At 36.1% G+C, this 21,530-nt stretch overlaps 1 protein-coding gene across 1 annotated transcript in view; it reads left to right on the forward strand.

Moving 5' to 3' along the window:
- The window catches only part of SGCZ (sarcoglycan zeta), a 459,487-nt gene that overhangs the window by 383,458 nt on the left and 54,499 nt on the right, over nt 1-21,530 (forward strand). Inside the window, exon 5 of the mRNA XM_059156376.1 lies at nt 14,770-14,892. Within this exon, the coding sequence (XP_059012359.1) occupies nt 14,770-14,892 (123 nt within the window). The remainder of the gene's footprint in view (nt 1-14,769; nt 14,893-21,530) is intronic.

Genomic DNA, 21,530 nt, shown 5'->3' on the forward strand with positions numbered 1-21,530 from the left:
TTTGTTTCCTGAGACTAAGAGCCTATTATGGTTTGTCTTCCACCCCAGTCACATCTTGTTTCATTTTTCCCTCCCTTTCCCCTGTCACCCACCCCCCCCACCATGCCTCTCAAATCCCTCATATCAGAGAGATCATATGATAATTGTTTTTCTCTGACTGACTTACTTCACTTAGCATGATACCCTCTAGTTCCATCCATGTCATCACAAATGGCAAGATTTCATTTCTTTTGATGGTTGCATAGTATTCCATTGTGTATATATACCACATCTTCTTTATCCATTCGTCTGCTGATGGACATCTACGTTCGTTCCATAGTTTGGCTATTGTGGACATCGCTGCTATAAACATTCAGGTGTACGTGCCCCTTCAGATTACTACATTTTTATCTTTAGAGTAAATACCCAGTAGTGCAATTGTTGGGTCATAGGATAGCTCTATTTTCAACTTTTTGAGGAACCTCCATACTGTTTCCAGAGGGGCTGCACCAGCTTGCATTCCCACCAGCAGTGTAGGAGGGTTCCCCTTTCTCCACATATTTATTAAAAAATGACTGTTCCCTTGTGCCAACCTGTCAGGATCCTTTAGAATTCTCATTCTATTAAGTAGCTATCCCTCCAGTTTTAGTGTCAAGTGAAAATTTAATTAACATGGCATCCCTCTATGCCTCAAAATGATTAATAAAACATGTTGTTCAGATAAGAGTTTTCTTATTAAACTACAAGCAGTTACAACTTATCAGAATAATTTTAAGCAAGTATAAAATAAACACATGTTGAATCAAATAAAAGCTAGACAAGTTTGGGTGCCTGCATTATAATATCCTCTCATTTATTTAGATTGTCATGAACCAAAAGGTAATTTGAAAGTGAAGTACAATTATTATGTGAAAAACAGTGGACAATGATCGTAAAAAATGTGCAATTTGTTTAAGAAAAGGAGATATAATTATCTGTGCTTATATTTGCTAAAAATAAAAAAGTTCTCAAGTAACAACAAAAATTGTTCCAGTTAAGGGAAATGTCAGAAAAGGATTTATAGGGCAGGGGTAGAAGTGAGACTCATCCTGTAAAACTTATGCTTTTATCTTTTATACAATAAAAGTGCATTACCTTGTCAAAAGAAAAGGTGATTTATGAACAATAATGTAGGAGCAAAGAATCTGACAGCCCATTAGACATAGTCTCCTACTGAGAGATCTCTGAAGATAGTATTTCTTCTGCCAACATAACCACAAATAACATATGTAAAAAGCATATGTAACTGTAGCAATTTTAAAATGATGTTATCACTCCTTGCAGTATATACAGACATACACACCCATCATACATAATTTTTAGTAAGTATGAAGTATAGTCTCTTATGGAATACATCACTGATTCATTCATATTTATTAAATACTTCTAGATTCTTCTCCCTGATAATTTAATTTTGAAAATGAAAATTGTATTCTAAATTCAAATATATACTCCATGAAGTCTACCTACTGCCCTTTTTTACAGTAGTTCATATCTTAATAACCAAATATATGTTGGAAAGACATGAAAATAATATTGAGAAACTGATGTGCTGACATCAATTTCATGCTTATCTCATTAGTGAAAATGAGAAGAAAAAGAAAAAGAGATTTGGGTGACATGTATTTGTATTTAGGTGAAATGTATTTGGCTAGTAGTATTAAACAGAGGCTTAACTAGAATTCAGGAATAAAAGCTCAGACATGATATGCAATTTATTCATAATTATTTTACTGGTTGTTTTTATTAAAGAATGCTTGGAAGTCATAAAACATTTTAATATCTCAATGTAATATTCCTTTTCCAAAATATGCATGTTATGGTAAGAAATAGTAGACATTTACTTATAAAAGGTAGTATTTAACAATATGCATATTATGTATTGTTAAGAAAGAAATGGGGAATGGATAATAATATGTAGGGTATTGATCAAGCAGACCACTAAGCAATAGATAGAATAGTATTTTTTCCATATTATCATTGTCATTTCTATATGGAAAGAAATCCTTTTAATTTCTTTACCCTTTTCTTTGAGTTTCTGTATCAGAAAGAGACCTAGAAGGAAAAAAAAAAAATGGTACAGTGAAAAAGGTATTTAAGAATGCCCCTGAGCCATGTCTACACTTTTATGAATAGTTTCTTCATTGTGTTTTAAACCCCTCCTCACTGCACATTTTCTTGTAAATGTTAAAAGTAACTATATTAATGGATAAAATTTTACATTTTATGTAAATGTACCCAAACCCCCACATCTACTATTCAATCACTTGAAAACATTACTTAACAAAATCAGAGCATTCCTTCTGAATATAGAGCAATTTAAAAGGTATAATAAGAGCATTCTGTTTATAGCCTCTTCAAGTTAGTAGAAAACTCATAATTCAAGAAGTTGTCTTTTTTGTTTGTGGAAGAAGCCTATGGCTTAATTTTTTTGAGGTTTTTTTTTTCTTTAGAGTATGCAGTTTTTCATCACACCACACTTAAGATGGTTTCCAAACAAATGTGAGTATATAGTAGCTGCATAATCAATGTTCACATACTTGTAAAGAACTTGAAATATACTCCTATCAATATGTATGCCATAAATCTATATTAAAAGTTTCATATTATTAGGTGAGGCAAGTCACATAGCCATGTTTACATAGAATGGGAAGAAAGACAGAATTGAAATAGACCATGAAAGAAGCCAGAAGCTAAAAGTGCAATCTTACTATAAGAGATAACGTGGAAAAAAATAGATTTTAGCAGACTATGAGGCATTTATTTAGATGATAAAGACACTAGATGTTAGTTCTTGAAATGTTTATTGAGGTGAAAATTAAATAAGGTTATTAAATCAATAATCAAATTTCTATGCCAGAAATACTTCTTGAACACCTCTAATAGGTGAGAAACTGCTTAATGACTAAAACTTCAGACGTGAACCAGATAGATATAAATCCTTAAACCACGGTAGCTTCTATTATAGTGAGGTTTTCAGAAAATAAGCAACCAAAAGTGAAAAGAAGAAAAATAAAGGAGGTTCAAGTGGAAGAAAACAAAGGTGGGAACAGGATTATTTTAGATTAAATGGTGGGGGAAGGCTTCCAGTCATGGGAAGGGTGTGGTGAGTTTCTGCAGATAAGACAGAGGAGGAAGAGAAGGAATGGTGCCATTTCAGGGAATGGTCAAGGATGAGCTATTTGAGGCAATAACTCTTAGGAAACCAAATACAGTTATGAGAAAAACACAGCATGGTCTGGACAAATAGAGCAGGGCAGGTGGAAGAAAGGAAATGTGTAAAAACCTGTGTGTTTAACAAAATCAGGGTGTTTAAGAAATGGCAGAAGGACCATTATGAAGAAAGCAGGAATTAGAAGTCCTGAGAGTTGAAAAGATAAGATGCGTTCCGAATGTCTTGAGGGGATTTGAGTAGATGAGTCACATGGTCTGATTTTCATTTTGAAGATGGGACTCTGACTTACATGTGGAGGAGACACTGAGAGGCAGGACAACAAGAGCCAAAGTAGAAAGATGTTTTTCTGTGTATCTTGTCTGGAGTTCATTAAGCTTCCTGGATGTATAGGTTATTGTTTTTCAAAACATTTTAGGAAGTTTTCAGGTATTTTTTTCTTAAAGTGTGTTTTCTGTTCTTTTTTCTTATTCATCTGTTTCTAGCATTTCTATTACACATGTTTCTGTGTTTAGTGATGTTCCACATTGCTCTCGAGGCTCTGTTCATTTTTCTTCATTCTTTTCCCCCTCTGCCATTAGATTTCATAGGTTTTATTTCTCTTTAAAATTGCTAATTCTAAAAAATAAATAAATAAATAAAATTGCTAATTCTTGGGGCACCTGGGTGGCTCAGTGGGTTAAAGCCTTTGCCTTTGACTCTGGTCATGATCCCAGGGTTCTAGGATCGAGCCCCACATCAGGCTCTCTGCTCAGCAGGGAGCCTGCTTTCCCGCTCTCTCTCTGCCTGCCTCTCTGCCTACTTGTGATCTCTGTCTGTCAAGAGAATAAATAAAATCTTTAAAAAAAAAAAAATTGCTGGGGCGCCTGGGTGGCTCAGTGGGCTAAAGCCTCTGCCTTCAGCTCTGGTCATGATCCCAGGGTCCTGGGATGGAGCCCTGCATCAGGCTCTCTGCTCAGCTCAGCGGGGAGCCTGCTTTCTCCTCTCTCTCCCTGCCTGCCTTTCTGCCTACCTGTGATCTCTTGCCTGTCAAATAAATAAATTTAAAAAAAAATTGCTAATTCTTTCTTCTGCTAGTTCATATCTACTATGGAGTGAATTTTTCATTCAGTTATTGTACTTCTAAGCTTCAGAATTTTCATTTGCTTCTTTTACAACTTTTCTATCTGTATTCATAGTCTTTATTTGATGAAATATTTTTTCTACACTTTCATTTAATTCTTTAAATACAGTTTCCTGTAGTTTTTTGAGTGTGTGTATACTGGCTGTATCCTGGCTACTTTAAGCAGCCATTTGAAACCCTCGTCTGTTAAATGTGACATGATCGTTTTCACGAGCAGTTTCTGTTGCCTAATATTTATCATCTATGCGTCCGACTTCCCTCTTTCTTTGCATGTCATAATTTTTTTGTGGAAAATTGGAAAGTATTATATACAAGTAATACTTTTCAAGTATTAATAGGTATATATATTATACATAAGAAATATATTGTAGCAAGTTTACGTATTGGTCCTCCACCATCACCCTGAGGACTTGTTATCATTATTTGCTTGCTTATTTCTTTAGTAACTGACTGGATTATTCTATCAAAGTCTATTCTTACTCTCTGTCCACACCCTGCCCCTCAGTTTAAAGCTTGTGAAGTTCCCAAGAGAGTGCAGCTCTGAGCGTGCACGTGGCCACCAGGGGTAACAGTAACCTTAGCAGTGCAGTGACCTCTTTCCTTGATCACACCCTGCTGATAAGCTATCCTAATTTCTGGTTGGTTGCCATATTGTTTTATATATTGTCCTGAAGCATAAATTGTTTCAAGGACTATAGTTTAGCTTATGTCTCTGATAAAGCCTTTGGTCTTCTCTTAATTATTTAAGCCACAGCTGCATTGGTTTTGAGTGCATCCTTAGGTTTGAACTTTCTCCAACTGTTATGCAAATAAAATCTTCCATGGGAAGAGCTTCAGTTTTCTGTTCTATAGCCCATTTCTCTTCTTGGGCAAAGTCTCTGAACTACAACTGGAAGAGGAGATAATGGTAAGTTTCTTTCTGAGTGGCGCTCCTGCTTAGTAGCCAGGCATTTGGCAAAGCTGGGGATTGGATGTTGTCAGTTTTGTATTTAGAGATGAACATCAGATTAAATATTATAAATTCCTATTTATTTGGGAACAGACTTGGTGATATCACCTTCATTGGCCAATAAAATAAAATGATATAAAATACTTCTAAGTGAAAGTTAAATGATAGTTTTAAGTTTGCCAGATGCTTTTCTCTTGTTGCCACAGCTTTGAAGGCAAGTGTTGAGATGGAGCATTTGTCATTTGGTCCCTGAGTGACTATTGTGATTCTAGCTAGCATCCTGCTGAATCTTGCTGGAAACTAGCATGAGCAAGAAACAGGCATTTGCTGGGCTAAGGCACTCTAATTTGAGGAATTGTTTTATGGGATTATAGACCAGATTTTTCTTTCTGATAGAAGACCTTTAACATAAGTACCCCATTTGGTCATATTTTCAGAAACCCAAGTCTGATGCTTGTTTGGGAATCAGAAATAATGCTTTTCAATGCAAACAATTCTAAGAATTCCATGTAATCACAAAAATATGCATTAGCTATAACAAATCAACAATAATACACAGTTGCCTAACAATATTTAAAATGGTCAGATTAGAATCAAAACTATTTTATACTAGGATTTTTAAAATTGTTTATCTTGAAGTTTATTCTTACAGGTAATTGATTTATAACACTAAAAACAAGTTCCCACTAAAGGAAATTCAGGGTCAATCTACCTAATATTAAGAGGAATATGAAACAACTTTTATGTAAAAACTAAGTAGCAATAAGCAGACCTCAAATATTCTTACTAAAACGTGTTAGCAGGTAAGGGTATCTGGGTGGCTCATTGGTTAAGTGTCTGATTTTGGTTCAGGTCATGATCTCAGGGTCCTGGGATCTCGTCCTGCATTAGGCTTTCTGCTCAGTGGGGAGTCTGCTTCTCTCTCTGGCTCTGCTCCTTCTCCTCACTCATGTTCTCTTTTTCTCTCTCTTTCTCATAAAATATTTTTTAGAGTATTAGTAGGTAGTATAAATAAATATGCTAATGCTACTCTGTAGAGAAGGTGGTTACCTTTTCATGACATTTTCAAAAATACAGTTCTCTGTCTGGAATGGTTTCTGTGTACATTCTCTTACATTAGAAAAGTAAATACATATACCATTACTGTGACTTTCACTATGATATTTAAGTGATAAATTAATTGTCAAAGTTGGATGTTCTTCAAAACAGAGAAAAAATAATCTCAAAATTTGGCAAGAAATTTATACATAATTGGTACCATGAGATTACATTATTAGCTGAATACACCTGCAGAATTATACTGCCACAACTAAACAAGTTATATTACATATAATTTAGGGAGAATTTGCATAAACATATATTAGAAAACTGTTTGCACCAACTCTTTTTTTTATGCTTGTGGTGATGTGTAACACAGATACACATGTTAATTGTTATTTGAAAGAGAATGCATTTTAGAAAGGAAGAAAATTAAAAGGATTGAGGAGTTCCATGAAATTATACTGATAGATGTGTCAAAATGTAGCAGAAGTCCAGGACAAGCTGACAAGAAAGAGGGAAAAATCCCGAGAAGTTAGTTGTTGTTCTTATGAAACTTATGTTAAAAAGAAATAGGCTGCGATGGGAAAAATTTTAGTTCGATATTATTAAGAAATGGCTTTTCAATTCTCATGTTCTTTCATAAATTATGTTGCATAATCTTGGACATGACTAATGTCTGCTGAAGAATTAAGCAATGAGAGATTACCAGAGAACATCAAGAATTTGTTTTCTTCTCTCTCTCATAAAAGCAACTTACCACAAATGTAGTTGTAAGCAGTCTCTTCTCATTACTTAAATATTCACTGATACTACTCATAAGTAATTCTATCAGATAGTATTTTTTTCACTGCATGCAACGTGCATTTTTTTGTTTCTATTTATTCCTTTATAAATTAAAAGAACATGAATGACTGTGATACATAAAAAATTTTAGAGAATAATATTTCACTTACCAACTTTGTGCCATCCATAGTTTTGAAATGCCATAATTTTGTGTTTGCATAGTATACAAAAAACAGTATTTTATGCACCTTAAACAAAATAACAAGTCAAAGATGTATGATTTCACTCCTCTTAGACAACATTGCCAACAAAAGTGGAATAAAGACATATTTTACCTCATCCTGTCAAAATTTCAGAGAGGCCAGGACCAGGAGAAAATACCATAATAATTTATGAAATGGCTGGCAAGGAAGTCATACCAGGTAATGATAATGATTAATTAATTAATAACATTGTTATTATATGATTATGAATCACCAAAAAAGACAAGTATAAAAGATAAAAGATAACATTTATACCATTAAGTCTAGTTTTGAAATTGTCTAAGTAGAAATTTAGTTTGCTCAATGCAAAGGCTATAAGAGAATTTGCCTCAGGATATTATGGCATCCCTCCCCCAAAAGTCCTAGAGCATATTTCTTTTACCTTTTAATTATACTCTAATGATATGTGTGTGTGATGGTGGTGGTGCAGTGTTTGTGGAAGATTTTCTAACTTCTGTTTAATAAAGATAAGCATGTTAGAGAGGGAGAGAGAGAAGGATGAAAACAAAGAAGAAAATACTGAAAAAGTGAAAACAATGCAAAAAGAAACTCAATTCAGAATTATGTTCTCCTCACTGTCATATATATATATATCATATATATATGATATATATATATATCATATAATAGGCAAGGCCAGGGCTATATGACTTTATCTCTGACTGGATTGAGCCATTTTTTTTTAATTTTTTAAATTAACATATAGTGCATTATTAAATTTTTAAATTAACATATAATGTATTATTAGCCTCAGGGGTACAGGTCTGTGAATTGCCAGGTTACACACTTCACAGCACTTACCATAGCACATACCCTCCCCAATGTCCATAACCCAACCACCCTCTCCTTATCCTCCACCCCCTGGAAAGCCTCAGTTTGTTTTGTTTTGTAAGATTAAGAGTCTGTTATGGTTTGTCTACCTCCCAATCCCATCTTGTTTCATTTTTTCTTTCCCTACCCTCCAAACCCTCCACTTTGCCTCCCAACTTCCTCATATTAGGGAGATCATATGATAATTATCTTTCTCTTATTGATTTATTTCACTTAGCATAATACCCTCTAGTTCCATCCATGTCGTCACAAAGGGCCAGATTTCATTTCTTTTGATGGCTGCATAGTATTCCATTGTGTGTGTGTGTGTGTGTGTGTGTATGTGCATATATATATATATATATATACCACATCTTATTCATCCATTCATCCATAGTGTGGCTATTGGGACATTGCTGCTATAAACATTCGGGTGCATGTGCCCCTTCGGATCACTACATTTGTATCTTTAGGGTGAATACCCAGTAGTGCGATTGCTGGGTTGTAGGGATGGACTGAGCTGTTTAAACAATAGTTTCAGGTTTGGATCTATGTTTTTCTCATCCTCCTGCTTTTCTCCCCCCTTTTCACTAATGGGCTGATAGCTAGCCTTAAAAGCTTAAATTTTTATCATACCGAGCATCTGTGATCTGAAAAGAAGAATGTGCCTCTTTTTCAAAACACAGAACAAAAATCAGGAGAGTGAGTCACATATTTGTGTCTGAATTAATTGCTTTGTTTGGAGAGAATAATATCCCTATGAGAACTGCACCACTTCTAGACAGAGAGTCAGCCCACATGCCCTCATGTTCTGACTGTGGGGAATATATTGTCAGTAAAGAAGACTGAGGAGCAGTGGCATAAAAAAGATATTTACTCCAACAGTAGTCAAGGAATTCTAAATTGAAACAACTGTGGCATACCTTCTAGGAACTCAGATTGGCAAAAATTACAAAGTCTGATAACAATGAGTGTGGACAATGATGTAGAACTACAAAATTCTCATACTCTATTGGCAGGATACAACCAGTTTGGAAAGCAGCTTTTTATTATCTAGTAAATTTGAAGTACATTCTCTACAATCCAGCCATTTCACACCCAAGCATCAGCTCTAGAATTGCTTGAGTGTAGAAGGAGACTTGTGAGAAAAACATCCATAGCATCATTGTTACGGACTCTGACAGTCTAGCAACCTATAAGGTTACCAGTAGAAATGGGTCACTAACTGGTATATCCATGTAATAGACAATAGTGATGAAGGTGAATAAATGAAAGCCAATGTAGCAAAATAGGTAAATCTCACAAACCTAATACTGTGTGAAAAAACCTAGTCACTGAAAAATACAAGTACTGTAAAGTTACGTGTTTGTGTACGTATGTGTGTATGTGTATAGGCATGAATAATAAAATTACAAGATGGAAGTGACAAAAACTCATTTCAGGATAAGGCTGACATCTAGAACTCCCCAAGGATGAGGGGCACGTGATTATGCTGAAGAACAGATTATGCTGAAGACTTGTGTTGGTAATAACTATTTCTTCAGCCAGGTGGAGGGTAACAACATGTATACAATTGTTATGTGTATAAGATTTTCATATCTTTTTTAGAAGGAAGATGGAAAGCAGTAGCATGTGATCATAGCTATGGTATAGATGGGCGAGGGAGTGGTAAAGAAGGCATAAAAGTACAAATGGTAGAAATTCCAAGTCGTTAACATTCGGTGTAATAGTAGTTTCGGGTGTACAATGTACTGATTCAACACTTCATACAACACCTGGTGCTCATCACAAGTGCCCTCCTTCGTCCCCATCACCTGTTTCACCCATTCCCCATCCCCTCTGGAAACCATCAGTTTGTTCTCTGGAGTTAAAAGTCTGTTTCTTGGCTTGCCTCCCTCCCTCTTTTTTTTTTCCCTCTCCCCTTTACCCATTTGTTTTGTAAAAATGAACTTTTATTGAGGAATTACTGCGTACAAGGCAGTGGTTCAGACACAGGATGGTAGGAAGGCCCAGGTAGAGAAGGTAACCTCAGGGTTCCTAGAGCTACCTTATTTGCTGGAGAAAAAATGGCTATTACTCTGCTTCCAAAACACAAATCAGTTCCTGTGGTTGGAGGGGTAAGTTGTGGGGACGGGGTGTGCTGCTAATCTCTGACCGGATCCAGGGTAGATTGCAATTGCCAAAGGCTCAGGAGCTCTTGTTCCAAGAGAAGCCCCCCAGCCTGGCCCCTGTAACCTTTCCCTCATTCTGCTCCTTCTTCTCTCCCTAAATACACTCAGGGAAAACATTCGGCATGAGAGTTTTTCATGACATACGTAGTATAAAATAAAGTACAATGCTTATTTATATTTATATTTTATGTAAGTAGCTTCTTTTATTTTGTTTCAGCTTCTTTGTTTTTGTTTGTTGGGGGCCCATGGTAATTCTAAAACAGGAATTTCAGAACTCTGTATTTAGTTGACTCTATTGACTCTTGTTTTTGGTTTTCTTGTGGGAATTTCTAATCTTTTAATAATACTCTTCTTGAAGACCTTGAAAATATTGACAACCTGTAAAATCAGAATTATATAGGAAGAAAGATCCATCATGATATGCTTGAGGAAAACACACCAGAGATAATTAGACATATCCATTTTGAACTTTGCCTTGTTTTCTTTAAATTAGGACTAAATAGTACCAAGAGGCCCCATGGAAATATATTGCTTGAGCCCCTGTAGAGATTTTTATTGGAGAAAATTTTCCAATTCATGTGTTTGACTGATTTAATGTAGAAAATGCAAAGACAGATAAATTCCTGGAGCCTCTCTGTTTATCAGCAGATATGCCTTCGGCTACTGAATATGACTGTCAGAAATGTGCACGTTCCAAAAAGGCAATGGAGCCATCTCGGAGGAGAAAAGAAATTAGCTTTGTTGTTGCTTTGTTTGTTTGCTTTTAAGAAATATATACAGAACATTAAGCAAACTAGAGAAAATATTTGGATATATATTGAATACTTCAACCCTTTTGTGGAAACTGTGTTTTGGCTTACGTTTTCTCTCTTTTTCCTGCCAATTCTCTTTACTTATTTTATCCCTGACTGCTCTTTGTTTGATTTTGAAGTTGTTAACATAAACTTCCTCAGATGATCTTAAGGAAGCATTTAGTCTTGAGATTTTAGCAAGTTAGTGTTTAAGATGACTTGTGAAGGGGTGCCTGGGTGACTTAGTCGGTTAAGCGTCTGCCTTTGGCTCAGGTCATGATCTCAGGGTCCTGTGATGGAGCCCTGTGTCTTCGGGGTCCCTGGTCAATGGGGAGCCAATTTCTCCCTCTCCTTCTACACCTCCCTCTGCTTGTGCTCTCTCTCTTTCTCTCTCTCTCAAATAAATAAAATCTTTATTTTTTTAATCTTAAAAATATGAGATGACTAGTAAAATACAGAATAGTCCAGATAGCCCTATCTCCCACGATCTATTTGCAAAGGAATCAGAACTCCTTACGCAGTCATCAGGCATATTGCTTTCCTGCAACTCTGGAAGCATTGCTGGTTGAGAAAAAATGGAACTGAGCGTTACTGCCCCTCTGATCAACTGAATCCTGAGTTGACCTCACCTAGCGAATATGTGAAACTAGGAACATGAAAAATAGAATAAGACAACATGAAATATGTTATGGCATAATAAATTCAATTTCATATAGCCTAATATTCATATTCACAACATAAATATTCACAACATAAATATTCACAACAATGCAATATGTGTCTAATTATGTGCATTTACTGCTTGCTATTTGCAGAAAAGCAATGTACAGAAGTACAACATATTCAAAATTATTTTCTGATTTAAAATATTTACAGCCAACATATTGTAAATTCTTCATAGTTTTGCCTTCTGAAATTTTACTAATACGTTGAATAAAGTGTAGTCTACGTATTAATTTATATATCTATTTTTAATTGAATGTTTCTGCATGCATTTATTTATGGCCTAGATGCATTTTTCCTATTCCAGGTGTGCATATGTTTTACTTGTTTATTAGCTTTTGTTTATTTAAATTTAATGAATTAAGATTTCAACTGACTTTGTCATACCCAGGTACTCTGCTTATATTTCTACTTGTTTATGTGACACACAGTATAGCATGTTTATGTTAATAAAGTATCTTTGATATAATGAGATTAAATGTTATGCCAAGAAATCTTATAAATTTGTGACCATACATAGCATGTGTGTGTATGTATTATAAATATTATATACATATAGTGATCTAATGCACTTTAGTGTCATTAAAGTCACTGATATATTTTGTGGATCAATTTACCCAATGAGTAAGTATATTTGAAGATAGCCGCATGCTGTACAAGTTAAGGTTTTATATGAATAATATCTAGAATATCTGTTAGGGAGTTCAGATTTAGTGTATGTCTGAGTGCCTTGAAGATTGAGACGCAGAAGCCTCCAAACTTAGAAGCCACATTTATCAACACACCAGCCCCAAGCACAGTTTTTTGAACCTCACCCAGTTGGGTTACTCTGGTTTAAAGATTAAAAGCACAATACAGGAAGGTAAGATCATGATTAGCAGATGACACACTCAAGTGAATACAGTCTGCTGAAATCATGTTTGCCAGATCAAAGGCAATAACTGTCACCAAGAACAGTAGGTCTTCCATGGTTTCTTCAATATTGTCATTAGATTTCATAAGAAAAGTGCTTTGCTTAAAAAAATGTAACAGACATTAAAGTACAATTCATACTATTTTGATCTTGACAGCCTGCAAGGTTAACATCAGTTTTATCTGACTTAACATTGTCGTAGTTTTAAAATTTTCTATGTGAACCTGAAAACATGTAGTTTCTTATAAGGAAAATATACATCTTGTTTTCAGAGAAATTATCCCACATATTATCAGAGTTTGGAATTAATATTTTCCTCTTGTTAAGTTCCCCGCAGAAGCTATGATGGTGTGGAGGTGTAAGATACATAAGCCCATAGGCTAGAACTGGGAGCAGGGCTGAGGTGGGTTTGAGAGCCACGGAAAGGGACAGGAAGCTTACATCTGGTATTCCTTCACCTATCTAACTTCTTACCCTAGGTACCCCTAGAAATCAGACTCAATTTTAAATTTGGAGGAAATTTTGGGATACAAGGATGATCTTGTGTTTTGAATTCCTAGGGGTCATATATTTTAAAAATAATGATGGTACATTGTCTCAGTGTGTTTGGGCTGCTATAACAAAATGCTATAGACTGGGGAGGTTAGGGGTGAGGTTAAACAACAGAAATTGATTTCTCACAGCTTTATATACTAGAAATTCCAACAGCAAGGCACTAACATAGCTAACGTCTGGCGAGAGGCTGCTTCCCCACCTGTACATACCTGTCTTCTCACTGGGTCCTGACTTGGCAGATAGCAGAGAGAGAAAAGACAGACTTACAAGGTCACTAGTTCCATTCGTGAGGCTCTACCCTCAGGACCTCATCACCTCCCAAAGACCAGATTTCCTAATACCATCACACGTGGGCTTGGATTTCAACATAGGAGTTTTTGGCAGACACAAACATTCAGCTCATAGCATATGTAAAGTAAATGAAAAGGGGAATGCACAAGTGAGATGTGTTTAGGTCCCTGACTGGGCTGGACTGTATCTGATAAGAGTTTCTGATGTAGATAGCAGAGGAGACATTCTCCAGATCTCAGTAGGAGGGGAAGACATAGCATATGCCAAATGTGTGATGCCAAATGAAATAAAGTGCTCTTATGGAAATAGCAATTCCTCACCCTCTAGCCAGTTTGATCTTCTTGTCAAAGCCCTTCAAACTCACAAATTAATCATGTTTTCCAAATATGGAACTGCCTTTGTGATTTGTAGATGGATTAATATACAAAATTGTCCAATTAAATCAGAAACAGATATCCAATTACATGGTATAACCATATTTATTTAATGCTGTATCTTAATAAATCAAGAAAGTTATTGATGAGGAGATACATTGGGGAGGACTAAAAACAATGTTTTTTTGCAAGATCAACTGTAAAATGCATTCGCATTCAGTGATAATCAGGGGTGAACAAATTACAGTGTTAGCATATATGAAATGTAGAAGTAGCTGAAGGTTCACAGCTGAATAATGCTTCACAAGTACTTTGTGATGTAGCAAACATGGGGACTATTGTCTGCTTACAGAAAAAATATGGGAGTCATACTATCTACAAGTATTTATTGAGCATTTAGCACGTACTAGGTATAAAGCCAAATTTTCAGGCAATAACCAAGAGCAAAGAAGATATCATTTCTCTTTGTGTATATGCGAAAGCTTTTTTTTTTTTTAATTAGCTAAACATAAAAACCTTGTTAGGACAATGTCAAGCATTTAGAGGTCAGATGTATGCCCAACTTTCCTAGCCCAGCAAATTGTACCAACTTAGCCTACTGGAAAGGATAACAATTTAAAAATATTAACTCAGGTGTAAAACATACTGCAGAGATAAAATAACTAAATAATACCTGTGTTCCTCCCTTTTTCTAATATATATATATATATATATATATATATATATATATATATATATGTTGATGGTTTCCTGCTTACCAGTTTCATTTTTAAACCTTTCCTCTGACCATAGGAGCTGATGCTGTGGAAGCTCAGTGTAAAAGATTTGAAGTGAGAGCGAGTGAAGATGGCAGGGTGCTGTTTTCTGCAGATGAAGATGAGATTACCATTGGGGCTGAAAAGCTGAAAGTCACAGGTACCGTAGTTTGAGGTTTTGGAACTTTGTTTACTTCTTGAAAGAATATGGAACTGAACAAGAACTATGTTATAAGATGTATGATCCCCATGCCGAAAGTTGAGTTCACATAATAACATGATCTCATACCATTGGATTTCCCAGGAGTCTTCAAATAGAAGACAACTGGTTGTGGTGGCAGAAGACAATGTAAACACTGTGAAACAATATAATCACTGCCTTTGTGATATAAAAGTAAAACTGTGTGTCCTAAGCAGGGGTAAGGATAGGCGGAGGAAAGTGGGTCTGCAGAATGGAAGAAAAAGTGGGGTGCAGACCGTGAGAAATGCTAACTCAAGGTGATACACAATTACAATTCAGAGGTATCATTTAAAAGTAGAATATATGCAAAAGAACTAAAATGTAAGTATCAACTAGAGAATGAAGTAAGGGGAAACGTACAAGTAAATAAAATCATCTTCTTTGGCTTATAATTATTCTCAAAAGTGTATATATCAAGATATAGTGCTATCCTGGTATGCAGGGTGGTTCAGTCAGTTAAGCATCTGCCTTTGGCTCAGGTATGATCCTGGGGTCCCGGAAGTGGTCCCCACATCGGGCTCCCTGCTCGGTAGGGAGTCAGCTTCTCCCTCTCCCTCTGCTCCTCCCCCGTGCTAGTGCTCACGCTTTCTTTCTTTCTCTCTCTCTCTCAAATAAATAAATAAAGTCTTTAAAAAATAAAATTATAAATAAATTTAAAAAGGAATGGTGCCATCCACATGTTATTTAGAAGTTGTTAAAGTCATTATTCTAATATTAGAACTATTAAAAAGTCAATCACTAACTGAAATTAAGAAGCAAAAACAAAAGCAGAAATCAAAGTTAAAAGCAAGGCTGAGAGCGGGGAAAGATTTATGAAGACTATTTTAAGCACAGTCTCTTTCAATTACTTGATTTGCAATCATAATACATGTAATTTCAATAACATTTAAAAAATACCCAAAGAGGCCTACATTTAAAAAAAAAAAAAAAAAGGTGAAATAAGCTTGACCTAGTGTTTCCCAAATTTGAGTTTAGGAGCAGCTCATGGGATATCTATCCTATCTATTTAAGTCCTACTGAACCCCGTGGGCCATCTGAGAACAGGTAATGTAGAAATTGGTCTCTAGTCTCAGGCTGTTGGGGTTGAATCCTCCCTCTACCATTCAATATTTAAGTAAACCCTATGCCTCCAATTTTCCTTCATCTAAATGACTGAGATGGTGATGATAACTTTAGTATTCAAATTATACCAGTGTATGTGTACACACCTATGTGTACATGTGTGTGTTTAGAATATTTACAGCACATAATGAAGACATTGTAATAGTCAGCTCTTTATATTTATTAAAAAAGATAATATTAATACTGTTAATGTTCCAGACTTGAGGACTTATGTGTATTTCAAGAAAGTTGTACTGCCAAATGATACTGAAATTCAAAAAAGCTAATTTTTTTTTTTTTTTTCAGAGAGAGAGAGAGAGAAAGAGGGCGGGAGGCATGGGGGACAGGGCAGAGAGAGCATCTTATCAAGTCCCACACCCAGTACAGAGCGCAACGCAGGGCTTGATCTCACGACCCTGAGATCATGACCTGAGTGGAAATCAAGAGTCAGATGCCCCTCAACAAAGATAGTTCAATGGGGATCCTCACTGGGCCTCTTTGGCTCAGGTAACAACCCACTAGCACTGTCCCTACTGACTCCCACAGCGTCCTTTCTCTTATGGGATATTCAGCAGAGTAGCTGGAGCCTGCACCGTTGGGTTGGTGTTTGGAGTGTCCCCCATGACTGCCCAACTGCCTCATCTCCTTTTGTTTCCTCAGTTTCCTTGGAAAGGTCAGGAAAGGAAGCCCCACAGGGGGGCAAAAATTGACCTTTCTAAGCCCTGAGTCTGGGGGGCACGGGACAAAACAAAACACATGAGGGCTTTGGTTGGCATGGAGCACAGACAAATAGAAATGGACATTGACTTTAGGGCCCTTGGTGCTAACATTTGATTTGCTGGTTGGTGGGAAAGCAGGGAACCCAGGTAGAAATACACTCAGGGTGATTAAGCAGACGTGATTTCAATATTTAACAATCTTTTACCTTGGTAGTGTCTACTCATTCCCAGCTTTAATCCTAAAATAGCTTTTAAGATATCTTATCTAAAAATTATTTCATCCATATTTGGATATTCCCATTGAGTACTTTGCTTTCATAAGTGACAGGAAGTTATACCGCTGTTGACAGTTTTTATGAACTCATGGAATTTTAACTTCCTCTGATCTAATGTTGACTTGTCTCATAACAGTTGCAATGAAATGCTGTCTTTACAACATTAGATTCAGTTATTAGTTTTTAAATTTTTCTTTGAGGTACATGGATACTCCTCTTTATTTTCCTCTTTTTCTTGGTAGCCTGGCTGCCATCCTTAGTTTGTTAATGGGAATTATTAAAGTGCTCCCTGAAAATCTGAGTTCTTCTTTTCAGTTAACTGCCTTCAGGCAGTCATCTCTGCTAACTTAGTCTCTCCCCGCCCCCCAGTGTACGTGTGAATGTGTGCACGGGACATATGCATGGTGTATGTATATGCATGTATGTACGTCTGGATATGCAGGTGGATAGGTACATATGTTTCATTCTGGTTCTCTTTTTCCATTTCTTTCTGTCTCAAACATATACACATAGCTTTGAATTTATTCTTCATACTACTTTTGGTCTTTGTCCTTTATCTCAGAAAATCAATCAGTTTTAGAGTAGGAGTCAGTACCATATGCTTCCAGAAGATCCAAAATAATAATATAATTTTGATTATATTATAATCAAATAATTATAAATTATAATTTCAGAATATCCTAAATAATAATATAATATAATTTTAATAATGACGGCAGAATCCAACCAAAAATTTTTGTGAGGGTTTGAAGTGTAACATTTGAGATGAGGGAATAAGAGTGTCTGTAACAAGCAACCCCAATTTCTAACCTGATGTGTATGTACAAGAGGCTCCAGGTTATTAACAAAGAAATGCTAAGTTGGCAGTATTTTAATTGGATTAAAACTCCCCCAGGATCCAGTGTATTTTGTTACTCACAGAAGAGCCCGTTTACCCACAGACATGCATAGACACAAGCATACACACACCCTCTCAAATTCCTGCTAGGTCCTTTCTCTCTTAGCAGGATATCGAATATTTACTGTGCAGTAGCTTTTTTTCCTTCCTGCAATACTTCTAAAATAAAGAAAAATAAAGACAGCAAGGGCAAATATGATTTAGAATTTCACATACTTAGAGGAAAAAATTGTGCATCGCATTGCATACCATTTAAAGGCCCAGGGATTGATTAGAAACTCACATCCACTTTGAAGCAGCGCTTGAATCATTTGACAAATAACACTACAAAGAGACATGGACTCCAGGGTGCTTCATATAAATTAGGTAGCTGTGCTGACAAGACTTCAAAGTTACATGTGACAAGAGATCTGTGTGAGATTGATTCTAGAATTTTAAATTTGTGGTACAAATTTTCTATTTAAGCAATAGCCATTGGAATTACAATTGATTTCTTTCTGGCTTTTTATAATTTACAAGCAGTGGCATTTTGTACATGGACTTCTCTTCCAAGGTGACAGAAATGGATGAATTTATTTAGACAATGTGTCTATACACCTGAGGCAAAATCACTTATGACTAAAATTATTCATAGATGTAGCATGGCTCAGGATATTTACATTTACTCTACTTAAAAAGTAGCAAGGATTTACCCAATACGTTCACATACTCCTAAGGTGCAGGAGGATAGAAGGAAAATCACAAATGGTTACCTGGACACCCACAACACGCCTCATTACCCCATCACCATGGTAAGCAGTCGTGTGCCAAAAATTTGTCATTTTTTACTCTTGTTATTACTTGAGTTGCTCAGTAATTGTTTGCTTAAATCTTAATTTGAAGCTACTTCTTTGACCTTAACCCACCCTCTCTACATGGCTAAATGTATTAGAGTGTTACACGTTAGCTCACATATGCATACTTGAGAAGTTTCTTTTCATTAAAATTCGTCAAAGATACTCCTTACTGCCGTTATCTTTTGAGACCTAATATTGGTCTAAGGTATCACTTACTGCAATTATCTTTTAAGACCAGGTAAACAAATAAAAGATATAAACCTTTACACTTAGAAGACTCTTAAATTTAGTGCTTTCAGGCAGAATCAATCAACTGCAATCTGCACTTTCATTTGTATTCCAAGTAGTATATTAACTTAGAAAACAAAGAGGGAGTCTAAGTCCTTTGACTTTATAAAGTGAAAAACTTCAGCCATGTAAGCTACTTCGATGTTAAATTTTATGCTATGGGTTGGACGTAGACCTCTCTGTTTTGTTTATGAGAGAAAAGAGGAAAAACAGCTAAAGGTATAAGGAGAAAGGATATCTCCTTTTTATCAGGCAGTAGAAATTAGAGCTGGCAATCTGAAAAAAAAAAAAAAAATAGTGAATCTCAACCCTGCACCCACTCTGTGCCCTAATGTTTGGCTTGAAAGCCAAGACTATATCACTGCTTCGTCCCTGTTCTAACTGAATGATGGGAGAATAGACAAGTTCTAGTGCTTGTTTGACAACGGAAGAAGGGATTTTCTGAAGAGCTGCCTCTTAAATTAAACGCCATGCTTCTGGGTTGAAATCAATATTTCCTGGTTTGTTTGTATTAGTTAGTCTTCTACGTCCTGGTTCTTGTCTGTTAAATTGGCACACTGTGTGGAGGTCAGCTTTGGAATCAAGCTTTCGATTGGCTCGGACCATTGTTCCTGCAAGCTGTCCAAATGCCAAGAACGTGGTAACACACAGCCCACAGGACAGAGCCACTTGGTTTGAATAGCATCGGGAAAAATGTGATTAAACCCAGAGCTGAGAAAAGTGATAGGCAATCACTTAACTGTCTCAGGTGTGGCGTTTCAAGTCTGTGGACGTGGGTAAATCACTCTGTTTTCTAGTTGCCTTTTAGAGTTACTGACGATACAGATTTTAGAGATGCTAAAGATTAGTACCACTCTATCTCCCCTGATACATCTCCAGGTAACAAAGGATTGCAGGTTTTGAAGTGTATAAATGAACCATGCCATTCTCAAACAATAAGGTATTTGCCCTGAGCACCTTACTGACAGTTCTCTCCATGACTTACTGTATTTTTCCAAGCTTTCCTTTAAATGTTTCCTACTTTAACTAAAGCAAAACTTATTGAACATATAATTGTGTAATAGAAACCTAAAGGAAGTTGTAAAAAAAGACAACTCCTTTATAAAGGTTGGAGTGGGGGCTTGCATCAACATCTATGTGTGTTGGTTTTAAAAATTTCCACTGATGTTTAAATTTCTTTTTTTTTAAATACTTTATTTGTTATTCATTTTTACTTAAATTCAGTTAATTAACTTACAGTGTATTATTAGTTCCAGAGGGAGAATTCAGTGATGCATCAGACACATAGAACACCCAGTGCTCTTTGCATCATGTGCCCTCCTTAATGTCCATCACCCAGTTACCCCATCCCCCCTCCCTCCAGCAACCCTCCTAAGATTGAGTTTCTTATGATTTGTTTCCCTCTCTGATTTCATCTTATTTTATTTTTCCCTTCCTACCCCTGTGCTCCTCTGTTTTGTTTCTTAAATTCCACATACCAGTGAGATCATATGATAATTGTCTTTCTCTGATTGACTTATTCCACTTAGTATAATACTCTCTAGTTCCATCTACATCATTGCAAGTGGCAAGATTTCTTCTTTCTTTTTTTGAAGGCTGCTCAATATTCCAGTGTATTTATGTACCACATCTTCTTTATTCATTCATCTGTCTGTAGACATCTGGGCTCTTTCCATAGTTTGGCTATTGTGGACATTGCTGCTATAAACATTGGGGTACAGGTGCCCCTTTGGATCACTACATTTGTATCTTTGGGGTAAACACCTAGTACTACAATTGCTGGCTTATAGGGTACCCCTATTTTCAACTTCTTGAGGAATCTCCATACTGTTTTCCAGAGTGACCGCACCAGCTTGCATTCCCACCAACAGTATAGGAGGGTTCCCCTTTTTCCACATCCTCGCCATGATGTTTAAATTTCTTATGGGCCTTAAATCCACAAAATGTCTTAAAGATCTAATTTTTCCCACCACTCTGTAAATGAATAGTCTGGTTTCTTATATATTGTGATGACATTCTAAAAATATGTTACTTATAAAAAATGGTCTACTGGAATTGCTTGCAGTTTCATTGTTTCTTTACTGGCTGTCAATCAGGAGCTGATATTTACTCCTAAAGGTGACCCATATTCCTTCTCATGCTTTCCATGTGTCCTGCTTCCAAGAACACTGGGTGAGTTCCTCTCTTGATTCAGATCCCTCTAACTTTCCCTCCTGTTGCATCTCTTTAATTTCCTTTTCTGCCTACAGCTGGAGAAAGATTATCTGCTTTTAATAGCTCATATGATTACATTGCCTATTACATTATCAGATACCTGGATAATCCAGGATAATCTCCCTATTTTAAGGTCACTGATTAGTACCCCTAATTACATCTGTAAAATCCCCTTTGTCATGTAACATATTCACAGTCTGTGGGGTTTAGGATGAGAACATCATTG

This window comes from Mustela lutreola, chromosome 18 (assembly GCF_030435805.1).
Source record: "Mustela lutreola isolate mMusLut2 chromosome 18, mMusLut2.pri, whole genome shotgun sequence".
Classification (NCBI taxonomy): domain Eukaryota; kingdom Metazoa; phylum Chordata; class Mammalia; order Carnivora; family Mustelidae; genus Mustela; species Mustela lutreola.